We start from the raw sequence: 16048 nt of genomic DNA, 5'->3' as shown, positions 1-16048 counted from the left end.
TGACATTTGTAGGGGTGCCTGGGTGGCACAGCGGTTAAACGTCTGCCTTCGGCTCAGGGCGTGATCCTGGCATTATGGGATCGAGCCCCACGTCAGGCTCTTCTGCTATGAGCCTGCTTCTTCCTCTCCCACTCCCCCTGCTTGTGTTCCCTCTCTCACTGGCTGTCTCTGTCTCTGTCGAATAAATAAATAAAAATCTTTAAAAAAAATTATGACATTTGTAATATAAAATACTTTTATCCAAGTCTTTAGAGGTCCAAATTATTTTTCTGTGGTTATTTGGAAAAGAAATTGTGTTATAAATGGCAGTATAAATTTTATCTTATATGGTATGCCACTTAGAAGAGGTGAAGTGGTAGTTTTAGTAAGTTCAATAAATTTTTTGTCTTCAACTAAATATTAATAGTGAAGTAGAAAAATTACTATTAAAAATACATATGAATACGCACCAAACAACAGAACCCCAAAATCTATAAAGAAACATTGGCAGAGTTGAAGGGAGAAATAATAGTAGGAGACTTCAATCCCCCACTTAAAATAATGGGTAGAACATCTAAACAGAAGATCAGTAAGGATACAGAGTACTTGACCAATACTATAAACCAGCAAGACCTAATAGACATCTGTAGAACACTATATTGTTGCTTTGGAGGATGCACCTTTTTAGAGGAAGTTGTTTTCTTAGACACCTCAGGTCAGTGTTAGTATTCTAAATGTTGGTAAGTCTGTGAATATGTGTATACTAACAATATGTGAATGCAAATATATAAATAAAGTGATACAAGAATAAAAGAACACTCCAACACTAGCAGAATACCCATTCTTCTCAAGTGCACATGTCATAATCTTCAGGATAGAGCATATGTTAGGACCCAAAACAAATCTCAATAAATTTTAAAAGATTGAAATCATGTGAAATATCTTCTCTGACTACAATGGAATGAAACTAGAAATTAATAACAGAGGGAAAATTGGAAAATTCGCAAATTTGTAAAAATTAACGCACTCTTAACTGATGGGTCAAAGAAATCACAAGGGAAATTAGAAAATACCTAGAGATGAATAAAAATGAATGCAACATACCAAAGCATACAACATTCCAAACTTATACAGCAAAAGCAGTGCTCTAGGAAAATTTATAGCTGTAAATGACTACATTAAAAAAGAAGAAAGATGTCAAATCAACAGTAACTTTATGCCTAGAGCAACTGGAAAAAGAAGAACAAATTTTATCAGAAGGAAGAAAGTAATATATATTAGAGGGGAGAAAAATAAAGAATAGGAAAACAATAGTGAAAATCAGTAAAAGCAAAAGTTGGTTCTCTGAAAAGATCAATAAAATTGACAAGTGCTTACTTAGACCAAAAAGAGAGAGAGAGAGGCACACACAAAATCAGAAATGGACAACACATTTTTTTGAATTGTATTGTAATATGGGGGAATGGGATAGACTGGTGATGGGTAGTAAGGAGGGCACGTATTGCATGGTGCACTGGGTGTTATACGCAACTAATGAAGCATCAAACTTTACATCGGAATCTGGGGATGTACTGTATGGTGATTAACATAATATAATAAAATAAAATTTAAAAAAATATGTATTTTGATACATATTATTTACAATAACAAAATGGATTATAAGAGAATACTACGACCAATTGTAAACCAATAAATTAGATAACTGAGTTGAAATCCACAAATTCCTAGAAATCACAAGTTACCTAAATGACTCAAGAAGAAATAGAAAATTTCAACAGACCTATAATGAGTAAAGAGATTGAATCAGTAATCAAAAAGCTTCCAACAAAGAAAAATCTAGGATCAGATATCTTTATGGGTGAGTTCTACCAAACATTTGAGGAAAGGTTATCATTTCTTCTTAAAATCTTCCAAAAGTGTGTAAGAAGAAGGAATACTTCCTAACTCATTCTGTGAGGCCAACATTACCCTAATACCAAGTCCAGATGAAGACATTACATGAAAAGAAAACTACAGACCGGGACACTGGGATTTCAGCTCAGGTCATGATCTGAGGGTCACAGGATCAAGCCCCATGTTGGGCTCTACACTCTGCATGGAGTCTGTTTGAGGTTCTCTCTGCCCTTCTGCTCCTCCCCCCATGTGCACTCTCTCTCTCAAAATAAATAAAATCTTAAAAAAAAAACTACAGACCAATATTTTTCGTGAATAGAAGCAAAAATCCTTAACAAAATACTAACAAACCAAATTCATCAGGATATTAAAAGGATTATGTACCCTGACCAAGTGGATTTATCCCAGAATGCAAGGTTGGTCCAACATTAAAAAAAAATCAGTTATAGATCATATTAGTAGAATGAAGAACAGAAAAACATCTGGCCATCTCAACTGATGCAGAAAAGGCATTTGACAAAATCAAACACTCTTTTATGATAAAAGCTCTCAGAAAACTAAGAATAAAATGAAATTTCCTCAGCACAGTAAAGTTCATTTATGAAAACCCCAAGCTAATGTCATACTCAATGGTGAAAAACTAAAAGCTTTCCCCCTAAAATCAGGAACAAAGACAAGGAAGCCTGTTTTTACCACTGCTATTCAACATTTACTGGAAGTTCTAGCTAGAGTGATTAGACTAGAAAAAAAAATAAAAGCCATCCAGATTGGAAGGAAGAAGTAAAGCTAATCTTTATTTGTAGATGACATGCTTCTATTTATAAAAAATCCCAAAGAATTCATAAGAAAGCTACTAGAGTTTACAAACAAGTTCAACAACGTTGCAGGGTGCAAGAACATCACATAAAAGTCAGTTGTACTGCTACACTACCACCATTGAACAATCTGAACAGGAAATTAAAATAATTCCATTTATAATAGCATATAAAAAGATAAAATACTTTGGAATAAATTAATCCAACAAGATGAAAAACTTGTACAATGAAATCTACAGAACATTGCTGAAAGAAATTTTAGAAGATTGAAAAAAAATGGAAAGATATCCTGTGTTCACAGATAGGGAGACTTAATGTTGTTGTCAGTACTAACTAATTTGATCTACAGATTCCGTGTAATTCCTATAAAAATTCCACAGCCTTTTTTGCTGCAGTAGAAAAGCCAATACTCAAATTCATATGGAATTATAATATGTTCTGAATAGCCAAAACAATCTTGAATAAGAACAAAGTTGGAGGACTCACACACAGTTTATGATTTCAAAGCTACAGTAGCCGCAAAAGCTACAGTAATCAAAACTGTTCAGTACTTGTATAAGGATAGAAGTATAGACCAGTGGACTACATTGAGAGACCAAAAGTAATCCCATATATCTCTGGCTAATTGACTTTTGACACAGGTGCCAGGTCTATTCAATGGGGAAAGAATAGTCTCTTCAGATGATGATGGATCAACTAGATTTCCATATGGAAAAGAATGAAGTTGGATCTCTTACCTCACATAATGTACAAAAATTAACTAAAAACAGATCAACAATTTAATTATAAGAGCTGAAAGTGTGAAACTCTTAGAAGAAAACGTAAGAGGAAATCTTCATGATCTTGGATTTTATGATGTGTTCTTATATATGATTCCAAAAGCTTGAGCAACAAACATAAAAATTGATAAATTTTACTTCATCAAAATTAAAAACTTTTGTGCTTCAAAGGACTTTATCAAGAAAGTGAAAAGATGGCCAGCAGAATGAGAAAAATATTTGCAAATTATATATCTGATAAGGGTTTAATATCTAGAATATATAAAGAACTACAATTCAACAACAAAAAGACAATCCAACTCAGAAAAAAGGAGTTGAATAGGGGCGCCTGGGTGGCACAGCGGTTAAGCGTCTGCTTTCGGCTCAGGGCGTGATCTCGGCGTTGTGAGATCGAGCCCCACATCAGGCTCTTGGACTGTGAGCCTGCTTCTTCCTCTCCCACTCCCCCTGCTTGTGTTCCCTCTCTCGCTGGCTGTCTGTATCTCTGTCGAATAAATAAATAAATCTTAAAAAAAAAAAAAAAAAAAGGAGTTGAATAGACATTTCTTCAAAGAATATATTCAAATGGCCAATAAGCACGTGAAAAGATGCTTAGTACCAGTAGTCATTAGGGAAATTAAATCAAAACCACAATGAAATTTAGCTTTACAACTGCTAGGATGGTTAAACTCAAAGCAGTGGAAAATAAGAAATGTTGGTGGCAAGTGGAGAAATTTGAACCCTTCTACGTTGTTGATTTGAATGTAAAATGGTGCACTGTGGATTGGTGGTACCTTAAATATAGAATTAAATATAGCTAAAACATAGCTTAAATATAGCTAAATACTGAATTTCCGTATAACCCAGCAATTCCACTCTAAAGCATTAAAAGCACGGACTCAAACAGATATCTATACATCTATGTTCATAGCAGCACTGTTCACAGTAGTCAAAAGGTAGATATAACCAAAGTGTCCATCCGCAGATTAATGGATAAACAAGAGTGGCATATCCAGTCAATGGAATATTATTCAACCATAAAAAGGAACGAAATTCTGACATATGCTACAACACGGGTGAACTTTGAAAACATCATGCTAAGTGAAATAAGCCAGACAGAAAAGGACAAGTATTACATGATTCCACTTATATCTAATATCTAAAATTGGCAAAATCATAAAGAAAGTAGAATAGAGGTTACCAGGAGCTTAGCGGAGGAAGAAATGGGAAGTTATTGCCTAATGGTTACAGAGTTTCTCTGTAGGTTGATGAAGAATTTTGGAAATAGATAGTGGTGATTATTGCACAATGTTGTGAGTATAATTAATGCCACTGAATTGTACACATAAGAATGGTTAAAATGACAAATTTTCTATTTCTTTTACCAACAAAAAATCTAAAAGGACACATAGATAATTTTGTCTCAGAATTATTGCTGTAAGTTATGAAGTAGAGGAGGATTATTACCACTTCCTGGAAAAGGGGAGACAGTTTTAGCTTTAGTTAGCTGTGTAAGACTCTTCATTAAGTTTATTGTCAGTGTGGGCCAATTTTAGAGATGATAGACTTGTTCCAGGGTAACCCCAGTTCACATGATCCCAATGTGACTGGACTCCAGCTTGGCAGGAGAGTCTTTCTTTGCCAATAATGGAATTTACCAAATATGTAAGTCCTATAAATTTGGGTGCTATATAGTTCTTTTAGAAGAACAAAGTAGAAATGTTGAGATTAAGTTTACTGCCCATTTATTCTACTTTCTTGTGAAAGGCCATTTGAAACCTGAATTAAAGTATTGTTTTTGAAAGAAATTTTTGAAGTTTCTCTCTAGAGTAACCTATTAAACCATTTACATGCTTAAATTAAGTGTTGGACAAAGTTAGTATTATGTTTATTAAATACTAATGTAGTCTTTCAGTATTTTTTTCAAGCAATACAGATCTAATTCCATGACCCCTTGTGACTGCTATGATTTGTATTTTTATTTTGGGTTTAGTCAAAGATCCAGGATGACCATTCATTTTGGTCAGTCTCTTGCTTTAAAATAAAGCAAATTAACTCATCTACTTGACTGTAAAAACTCATGGGTACTATATTATTTTTCAAAGAGCAATGTATTAAGTGTTTTGTAATTGTTAAATATAGCTACTTAAATATTTCATCCAGTGTTTATAGAAGTTACTGTTGGGTAGGGACATATATTTAATCATAGGCTGCTCAAATATATTATTTTTTCTAATATTTTTAAGCTTCGAGATTCAACAGAACAATTTCAAGAATATTATAGGCAAAGATTACGCTATCAACAACATTTAGAACAGAAGGAGCAACAGCGACAGATATACCAACAAATGCTGCTTGAGGGAGGTGTGAATCAGGAGGATGGTCCTGATCAGCAGCAGAATCTTACCGAACAATTCCTTAATAGGTATGTCTTTCAGTCACTTTTTAAAACATAAGGAATTATTTCAAAGCTATTGAAAGCATGCGGTGACTGCTACTTTCCACATATAGTTTGAAATTTTAAAGTGTTTTAAGTGTTTCAAGTAATGGGGAGTTACGGAATATCTTCCTTTCATACCATTCTGAGTGTTGGTCTAATTTTGTTCTTCTTCCCTTTAAACCTTTTTTCACTTCTAAGCAGTGAGAGCAGAAGTGTGGTGGTTCTACTCACAGCTGGAAGTAGATGGCCAGGTGAATCCAGCTGTCCAGGGTTGCTGAGATCCCAGGTGTCCTAGTTACTTAGCTTCTTTTTGCTTGTTTCCTCATATACTTCACAGAATAGCCACGAAGATTAAGTTAATCTATGCAAAGTGCTTAGAATAGTACTTGGCATATAGTAAGCACTATATTAAGTGTTCACTGTTACAGACTGAGGGCTTCAGAGGGGAGGGGGGTGGGGGAATGGGATAGGCTGGTGATGGGTGGTAGGGAGGGCACGTATTGTATGGTGCACTGGGTGTTATACGCAACTAATGATCATGGAACTTTACATCAAAAACCAGGGATGTACTGTATGGTGACTAACATAATATAATAAAAAAATATTAAAAAAATAAAAAATAAAAATAAAAGAATTTAAGAAAAAAATGTGTTCACTGTTGTTTTTGTTATTTTGGGTGCTTAACTTTCAGATTCTTTAGAATTCAATATATAAAAATTATTCTTTCTTATAATTTCTGCCAAGACAATATGTACTTACATTGTTTTTAAAATTATAGGGTGTATGTGTGTAGATAGGTAATAATGTGTCTTTAAAAATCGATAAACTAGAATTTATATATTTAAATGAGCAAAGTTTGTTAGAAGATTAAATAAGTTAATATATAAAAAATTAGTTGGAATAGTTCCTGGCATATAGGAAATGCACCATAAATGTAGGTTATTATTGTGATTATGATTAGGCAATGTTGTGGTGCCTGTCAGTTCTTTACTTGATTCAATAATATAGGAAGTAATCTGCTTGATACTCTGAGGGTTGTGCAAGTCAGTGAGCCTGAAACTGATTCTGTCTTCAAACTTTCATACAAGAAATGTTTATAGTGGTAATCTAAAGAGTCTAAATAGGCTTCTGAAAATTGCATTTGAGGATCATTTTCTTACATCTCTGATAAGTCAGTGGCTTATCAGAATTATCCTATTTTGATTAACTGCCATTTCTGGTACTTAGATGTCTTCTTCATATCCATAAAGGCCATGGTTGCAGTTGGATTTCCTGACCGTTTATTTTTTCAGTGGAAGCAGATAGCTAGCATTAAATCAGAAAATAAAGTGGCAAGGTTCTGTGATCCTAATAGTGGTAAGGAATGTACTTCCTCAGAAAAAAAGTTAAACTGCTCAAGATAGTTTATCCTTCCTTTAAAGACAATTATAAATAGAATTCAAACTATTTCTTATTATTTAGCTTTTGTAAGTTAGTTTCATATAAATTCTGTTGTTCTCCTCTCTTATCTATTATTTTCTAACACTTTAATACTTTTATTCAACCCTTTTTTTCTAGGCCCTTAATTTTATATATATGACCCAGTACCAGGACTTTAAAGTACCGAATTCCATGGATATATTGAATAGAGATAGAATCTATGAAGTAAAATACTTGCCCCCTTAATGTTTTATTTTTTCAAATCAGTCTAGCAGTGGAGCATAGTTTCCAGGTTTAAATTTTGCGTCTCTTTTCCAAGAGTACTGTATCACTACAGTATCACTACTTCATACTTCTTGATATTTTGTTTCTGTTAATACTAATAAACAGCACCTCTGATTTGGCACTTACTATGAGCACATTCTGCCTCATCGTCCCCACTCTTAGAGACTCAAAATGATGTTAGCATTTTAGACTTTATATTTAGCATTTCCCAAATTGACTTGACCCCAGACTCATTCTTTTGGGGAGCATTTCACAGGATTAGTGTTTCATAAAAAACAATTTGGGAAATGCAGCCTAGTTAAAATTATTAACATATATATTTAGTAATGGCTGTCAATTCCTTTAATAATATTGAACTGCTCTTTTAAAGTCTTTTCTAAGCCCTAAACACACACACACACACACACACACACACACACACACTCTAATGTTTAACGTGGGAAAACTAGAAAATGCAATAAACCACAACACCTCTTGGTAATCATAACCCTTGTGTACTCCTCTCTCATAGTGAATCTAGGCTGTAGAAAGTGATGCCGGGCCAGTTCTGGGTCTAAATCTTAACAGAGCCTGTGGCTTCCTCTTTGTGCTGTTTGGAGTCCTGAGTCCCACAAAAGAAGTCAGTCTACCCTGATATAGGAAGACTTGTGATGAGGGAAAGACCTTGAGGCTAACTTGTTTTGCTTCCTGCTCTCTCTCCCTAGTGCCTAGATCAGAGCCTGGCAGATAGTCTGTAGAATGAATGAATGTGTGACTAATAGGACGCCACTTGACTGTGCCCCATCATGGCCTGTTCTAATACTTCATTTCCTAGTCGACATGATGTTACTAGAGAGAGGAGATGAAAATGGCTTGTTTTGTTTTGTGGTGAGAAATTTTGGTAGTGGTGATATTTTTGCTATTTTGGGAAGTTGTTTCAAATTGAAAATTAAACCAAAGTTATACTGGAGAAGAAACAGATTTTTTTATGTTTTTATGGTAAAATGGTAAAATATCTATATCCTACAGTGGCATACTGTAGGAAAATTTGGATCTTTCAGTATCTTGGTTATGTCTTAAGCCAATCATGGTAATTTTTTAGTACTGAACTTACATTTATATATTTTATGTGCCTGTATTTACCTTCTCAAACATATTTTATTTATATATATGTATTTATATATAAAAGATTTATTTATTTGAAACAGCATGTGAGAGAAAGAGCACCAGCGGTTGGAGGGGGTGGAGAGGAAGAAGCAGACTCCTTTTGAGCAGGGAGCCCAAAGCAGGGGCTCGTTCCCAGGACCCTGAGATGATGCCCTGAGCTGAAAGGAGACACTTAACTGACTGAGCCACCTAGGTGCTCCTCTTCTATATGTTTTAAGAATGTGATTAAGTTTTCATTTTAATGTAATTGCATTGTTTTATTTTATAGGTCCATTCAAAAGCTTGGTGAATTAAATATTGGAATGGATAGCCTTGGTAATGAGGTGTCAGTGCTCAACCAGCAATGTAATGGGAGCAAAGGCAATGGATCTAATAATTCTTCTCTAACTAGTTTTGCTACACCACCCCAAGACTCCAATCAGAGACTAATACATGATGCTTCAAATATTCACACAAGCACCCCACGTAATCCTGGTTCAACAAATCACATACCTTTTCTTGAGGAATCACCTTGTGGAAACCAAATGTAAGTACTTTACTTTGTAAAACCTGGAAATATTAACATGCTATTAATGATTGGAAACCTAGAAAGTTGAACTTCTCTTTGGAGCCTTACAAATAAAAAGTTTTTGGAGCTCATTACATACCAAATCTTTTTCTAATCTGTATTTATCTGTATTCTCTTCTACTAACTTCTAAATTTCTTAGTAGTCTTTATTCTCCTATTTTTATTTCTGCTTTCTCACTACCACTAGGACAATTCTATATTTTATGTCATTTTACTCATAGATCTTTATCTTCTCCCTGATTTTCTTTTTCTTTCTTTCTTTCTTTCTTTCTTTCTTTCTTTCTTTCTTTCTTTCTTTCTTTCTTTCTTTTCTTTTCTTTTTTTTTTTTTGCCATTGGTACCTTTTGACAAATAATATTTAATTCACAGACTTTGAGGGCACAAGATGTTTTATAACATGTTGGGATGATTGCAGCAAGAGAGTCTTGGCAGTCTGGCAGTTACCACAATTGAAGACGTCTTGCATATTTATGTTTTCACTAATCAGGGAAAATTTTTTTCTTGCTATCATTAGTAAACAAGTGTTCATTTATGCAATAGGAATACTTAAGGAGTATTTTCTTCATCTATTTTTTTTTTTAAGTTTTTAATCACCCAGTGCTCATCCTCACAAGTACACTCCTTAATCTCCAAAACCTGTTTCACCCTTCCCCCTTGCTACCCACCTCCTCTCTGGTAACCATCAGTTGGTTCCCTATAGTTAAGAGTCTGTTTCTTGGTTTGTCTCTTTTTTTTCCCCCTTTGCTCATTTGTTTTGTTTCTTACATTCCACATAGGAGTTTCTTCATCTCTTCTTTTTTTTCCCCTAAGATTTTATTTATTCATTTGTCAGGGCACAGTCAGGGGAGTGGCAGGCAGAAGGAGATGCAGACTCCCTGCTGAGCAAGGAGCCAATGTGGCACTCGATCCCAGGACTCTGGGATCATGACCTGGGCCAAAAGCAGATGCTAAACCGACTGATCCACCCAGACATCCCTTTTTCATCTATTCTTAACATTAAATACCTTTAAGAGTGTATAACTTGCTTTTGGCCTTTGGATGCTTACAGAAATTAGATTGGCCTTATAAATTTTGTATCAAGGATTCTAGTTTTATATTTAAGAGCAGAAGTTTATTAATATTTACTTCCTTATTACAGTTTCTATAACTGTATTTTTGCACTCCGAAAACTAGAACTCAAATTTTAAAATTGATTTTTTAAAAAAGTAGCACATATACATGTTTTAAAAACACAAATAGCGGGGCGCCTGGGTGGCACAGCGGTTAAGCGTCTGCCTTTGGCTCAGGGCGTGATCCCGGCGTTATGGGATCGAGCCCCACATCAGGCTCCTCCGCTGTGAGCCTGCTTCTTCCTCTCCCACTCCCTCTGCTTGTGTTCCCTCTCTCACTGGCTGTCTCTATCTCTGTCGAATAAATAAAAAATAAAATCTTTAAAAAAAACCCACAAATAGCACTTCAAGCCTGTCTTATCCATCTTTGTCTATGATTTCTATTTATGATACGCTGCCATTTTCAACCCAGTTAGCTCTTTCTTGTACTATATATCTCCACATTTCTAAATAACATGCTTCTGTTAACTATTTTTATTTTCTGTTGATTCCATGCCAGTTAGACTTAGCTACCATACTCCTCACCCACAATACATTCACTTTGTCTACTCTTTCTTTCCAATATATATCAATTTTTGTTAAAATGAGTAATCAGTGTTAACATTACCATGGCCATGTAAATGTTATTCACATCTGAGTCATGTAATAGGATTACGTTTCCTTTTCATGCAACTTTTATTTTTCATGGAGACATTAATTGCCTCATTTTTGCTGTGCCTTTTATGTGTGCACGTATTTAATTTTCTTAGTACCTCTCACTAACCTCTCCTGATCACTTGACAAAACTGTAAAAATCATAAAACTTCTCTCATTGTAGTACAAAGTATCAAGTAGTTGTCTCTTTTCCATTTTCCCCCTTGGGAGACATCCTCCAGGATCACTCTTGCTTCGCTTTATATTCATTACCTCCAGGCCATCCTACTGAGGCCTGAGAGTCCTGAGACTTCCTTTCACCCTCCTCCTGGGAATTTCCTTTGCCTCTTCTCTGTATTGGATCCTGTGTTTTCAGGATCTCATGTAGTTTCCTGAAAATGGGCAAATTAGAGGTAAAATTTCTGAGACCTTGCATGTCTAAATATTTCCCATTTTATTTGTTAGTATAGCTCAGTATAGAGGTCTAGGATGGAAGTCATTCCTTAGGGTTTCACAGGTATTGCTACGTTTCAGTGTTCTTGTTAAGAAGTCTGATGCTGTTGTGACCTGATCCTTTGTATGAAGACTGCTGTTTTTACCATCTGGCATTTTTTAGGACTTTCTCTTCACTGATGTTCTAAAAATTTCATGATGATATTCATCAGAATTAAGTCTATTTTCCTTTCATTCTTCTGGGTACTAATGGGCCATTTTAGGTTAGAAACTTAAGTTCTGGGAAATTGAAAAAATATTTTTTATTTAGCTATTTCCTCACTTTCATTTTCTATTGGTTGTTTTCTACCATATTGTTATTTTCTAAGCTCTTATTCTCTAATTTTCCTTAATTTTTTTTTTTTTGTAGATCCCATTCTTGTTTCCTGGATTTATTATTTACTCTTACATCTCTAAGAATTTAAGTTGTTTTGTATGTTTTGTTTCCTGAATTGCCTCCCTCCTTCCAAATTCCTTTTTCTGTTTTTTTTTAAGTTTTTATTTAAATTCCAGCTAGTTAACGTGCAATATAATATTAGTTTCAGTTATACAATATAGTGGTTCAACACTTACATGCTAACACCCAGGGCTCATCATAGCAAGTGCACTTCTTAATCCCCATCACCTATTTAACCCTTCCCCCTACCCACTTCCCCTTTGGTAACCATCAGTTTGTTCTCTGTAGTTAAGAGTTTGTTTCTTGGTTTGCCTCTCTTTCTTTTTTATCCCCTTTGCTCGTTTGTTTTGTTTCTTAAATTCCACATATGAGTGAAATCATATGGTATTTGTCTTTCTCTGACTTATTTCACTTAGCACAATACTCTCTGGCTCCACATCATTGCAAATGGCAAGATTTCATTCTTTTTTATGGCTGAATAATATTCCATACCATATTTTCTTTATCCATTCATCAATTAGTGGACACCTGGCTGGTTCCATAATTTGGCTATTGTAAATAATGCTGCTTTAAACATATCATTTTATATGCATGTATTCCTTTGAATTAGTGTTTTGGATTCTTTGGGTAAATATTTAGTAGTACAATTGCTGCATTGCAGGGTAGTTCTACCTTTAACTTGTTGAGGAATCTTCCTACTGCTTTCCAGAGTAGCTGTACCACTTTGCATTGCCACCAGCAGTGCAAGAGGGTCTCCCTTTCTCCACATCCTTGCCAACATCTGTTGTTTCTTGTATTGTTGCTTTTAGCTATTCTGACAGATGTGAGGTGATATCTCATTGTAGTTTTGATTTGTTATATCACAAAGCCATAGTGATCAAAACAGCATGGTACTGACATAAAAATAGATCAATAGAACAGAATAGAAAGCCCAGAAATGAACCCACAACTATATAGTCAATTAATCTTTGGCAAAGCAGGAAAGAATAACCAATGGGAAAAAGATAGTTTCTTTAACAAATGGTGTTGGGAAAATTGGACAGCAACATGCGAAAAGAATGAAACTGGACCAGTTTCTTGTACCATACCCAAAAATAAATTCAAAATGGATTAAAGGCCTAAATGTGAGATCCAAAACCATTAAAATCCTAGAGGAGAACATAGGCAGCAACCTCTTTGATATCTGCTGTAGCAACCTCTTACTAGATATGTCTCCTGAGGCAAGGGAAACAAAAGCAAAAATAAACCATTGGGATTTCATCAAAATGAAAAGCTTCTCTACAGTGAAGGAAACAATCAACAAAACTGAAAAGTAACCTTTGGAATTGGAGAAGTATTTGCAAATGGCATATCTGATAAAGAGTTAGTATCCAAAATATGTAAAGGACTAATAAAATTCAACACTCCAAAAACAAATAATCCAATTTAAAAATGAGAAGACATACATACACATTTTTCCAAAGACATACAGATGGCCAACAGACACATGAAGAAATGCTCAACATCACTTATCATCAGGGAAATATAAACCAAATTCCTTTTTCTGTTGTTTTATTTTCTTTTTAAGATTTTATTTATTTGAGGGGCGCCTGGGTGGCACAGCGGTTAAGCGTCTGCCTTCGGCTCAGGGCGTGATCCTGGCGTTGTGGGATCGAGCCCCACATCGGGCTCCTCCGCTATGAGCCTGCTTCTTCCTCTCCCACTCCCCTGCTGTGTTCCCTCTCTCGCTGGCTGTCTCTATCTCTGTCAAATAAATAAAATCTTAAAAAAAAAAAAAGATTTTATTTATTTGAGAGAGAGAGAGAGTGTGTGTGCGTGCAGGCATACAAGCAGTGGGAGGGCCAGAGGAAGAAGCAAACTCCCCACTGAGCGTAGAGCCTGACTTGAGGCTTAATCCCAGGACCTTGAGATCATGACCTGATCCAAAGTCAGACACTTAACCAACTTGAGCCACCCAGGCACCCCACTTTTTCTGTTTATTTTAGTCTCTGGCTTTTATCTAGGAGACTTTCTTCAAGTATCTGGAAATCTTTGACTATCCGCAAAGAGTGAGGCATAAAGAAAAAAAAAAGCTGATTGGAAGGAAGGCTATGTATATAGATGGATCTGTCTACCTGACAAAATGTGATTAAGGAGGAACATTGCTTTACTGAAGACTCTCAACTGTCTGCTTCTGTTAGTCTTTTCTCTTGAGCCAGATAATTTTCCTAAAGAGCAATCCAAGTTCCTTCCTGGGGTAACATTTAAGCATAGCATCGAGGATTCTAGAACTCAGCAGGGGAAAGCTACTTGACATCTCACTATAAAATTTGTAAACTTTGACTTAATCTGCTTTCCAGAATGGCTTCTCACTCCCTCCTTACAACTATGCTTGGTGTCACTGAGTCTCAGAGCCTCTTAATAAATGGCTTCGGAGAGTTACTTTGGGGTCAGTGTGGGTCATTTACCAAAAAAAAAAAATATTAGAGATTGAAAAGATAAATTTAGTGTCTGTTTTATATTCAGAGTAAACTTTATTTGAATTTCTATTCACACAGCTCATCAGAACATTCAGTCATTAAGCCGCCTCTTGGAGATTCTTCAGGGAATCTGTCAAGGTCAAGAGGGGAAGAGGTAATACTTTGGTGAAGGAGGTTTCATTATTACTTTTATATATACCTGTGGATATTGCTAAGGAATTCTCAATTCATAGAAAGAACCAGTTTTAGAAATAATCATTATTGTTAATGATGTTATTTGTCTCAAGGTAGTTGAGCTTTCACTGGATAAGTGAAGAAGTTGCCTCAGAAAATATTTGAAAGTATTCATTTTAATGGCCTAGTAGCAATCTTGGCTCATGAGTTGGGGCTGTGTACTACTCTTTGAGCCCTATGGTTAATTTGTTTAGATATTATTGGTATTTCTTTTGGGCTTTTCATCAATGCAGCTGTTTTTTGCTTTGAAACCAGACATCCTTCCCTTAACTACTATACAGCTTCATTCTATCTTATTTTCTTTGGTTCAGATTTTTTTATTTTTTATTTATTTATTTATTTATTTATTTTTAAAAGATTTTATTTATTTATTTGACAGAGATAGAGACAGCCAGCGAGAGAGGGAACACAAGCAGGGGGAGTGGGAGAGAAAGAAGCAGGCTCATAANCAGGCGCCCCTATTTTTTTTATTTTTTTAAAGATTTTATTTATTTATTTGACAGAGATAGAGACAGCCAGCGAGAGAGGGAACACAAGCAGGGGGAGTGGGAGAGGAAGAAGCAGGCTCATAGCAGAGGAGCCTGATGTGGGGCTCGATCCCATAATGCCGGGATCACGCCCTGAGCCGAAGGCAGACGCTTAACCGCTGTGCCACCCAGGCGCCCCTGGTTCAGATTTTTTTTTTAAAAAGATTTTATTTATTTGATAGAGAGCAGGAAAGCACAGGCAGGGGGAGTGGCAGAGGGAGAAGTAGAAGCAGGCTCCCTGCTCAGTGGGGGCTCTCTGCTCATGCGGGGCTCAATCCCAGGACCCTAGGATCATGACCTGAGCCGAAGGCAGTTGCTTAAACCAACTGAGCCACCCAGGTGCCCCTCTTTGGTTCAAATTTTAACACCATAGACAAAGCCATTATTTCAGATGCTTATGAGGCCAAACAGGTAACATAAATGAATAAAGTTGACTATTGTGATAAGCACATAAGAATATTTGTCCCTTGCACAAAGAAATATGCTTATCTAGTGTTTCCAGTTCTTTTGATTGTCGAGAAATTATAGGAATGTAGATTTTTATGTGAAATCTATTTTAAAAAATAGCAATGTTTCTTAAAATATTTAAACATACTGAAGAAGAGCAAATAAAGTTAATTGTTGGCTCTGCCACATCTGTTCTAAAGCAACCCTTAGTAATTATTATTAGTGTGCTATAGGCCATTTAATCAATTAGTCATTTCCCTCTCTTTTTCTCATCTCTACCATTGTGTTCATTTGGCAGTCACATTTCTTGTATGTGGGTTAATGGAAAATGTAGCATTTCTAATCAAATAAATTCAAATGAATAATAAAAGAGTTCAATTCAATTACGTAAGACAGACATAGTATGACCTATCAGATTTTACCCCGTTCCCCTATCAGGATTTATTT

At 35.4% G+C, this 16048-nt stretch overlaps 1 protein-coding gene across 9 annotated transcripts in view; it reads left to right on the top strand.

Moving 5' to 3' along the window:
- WDR47 (WD repeat domain 47) overlaps positions 1 to 16048 on the top strand; it is a 62027-nt gene that overhangs the window by 30239 nt on the left and 15740 nt on the right. For all 9 annotated transcript variants that reach the window (XM_034654020.1, XM_034654021.1, XM_019799651.2 and 6 more), the window contains 3 exons: positions 5692 to 5870; positions 9004 to 9261; positions 14472 to 14547. In XM_034654020.1, the coding sequence (XP_034509911.1) occupies positions 5692 to 5870; positions 9004 to 9261; positions 14472 to 14547 (513 nt within the window). The remainder of the gene's footprint in view (positions 1 to 5691; positions 5871 to 9003; positions 9262 to 14471; positions 14548 to 16048) is intronic.

This window comes from Ailuropoda melanoleuca, chromosome 2 (genome assembly GCF_002007445.2).
Source record: "Ailuropoda melanoleuca isolate Jingjing chromosome 2, ASM200744v2, whole genome shotgun sequence".
Classification (NCBI taxonomy): domain Eukaryota; kingdom Metazoa; phylum Chordata; class Mammalia; order Carnivora; family Ursidae; genus Ailuropoda; species Ailuropoda melanoleuca.
The sequence above is the reverse complement of the archived record's forward strand: the minus strand, read 5'-3'. Positions and strand labels throughout refer to the sequence as shown.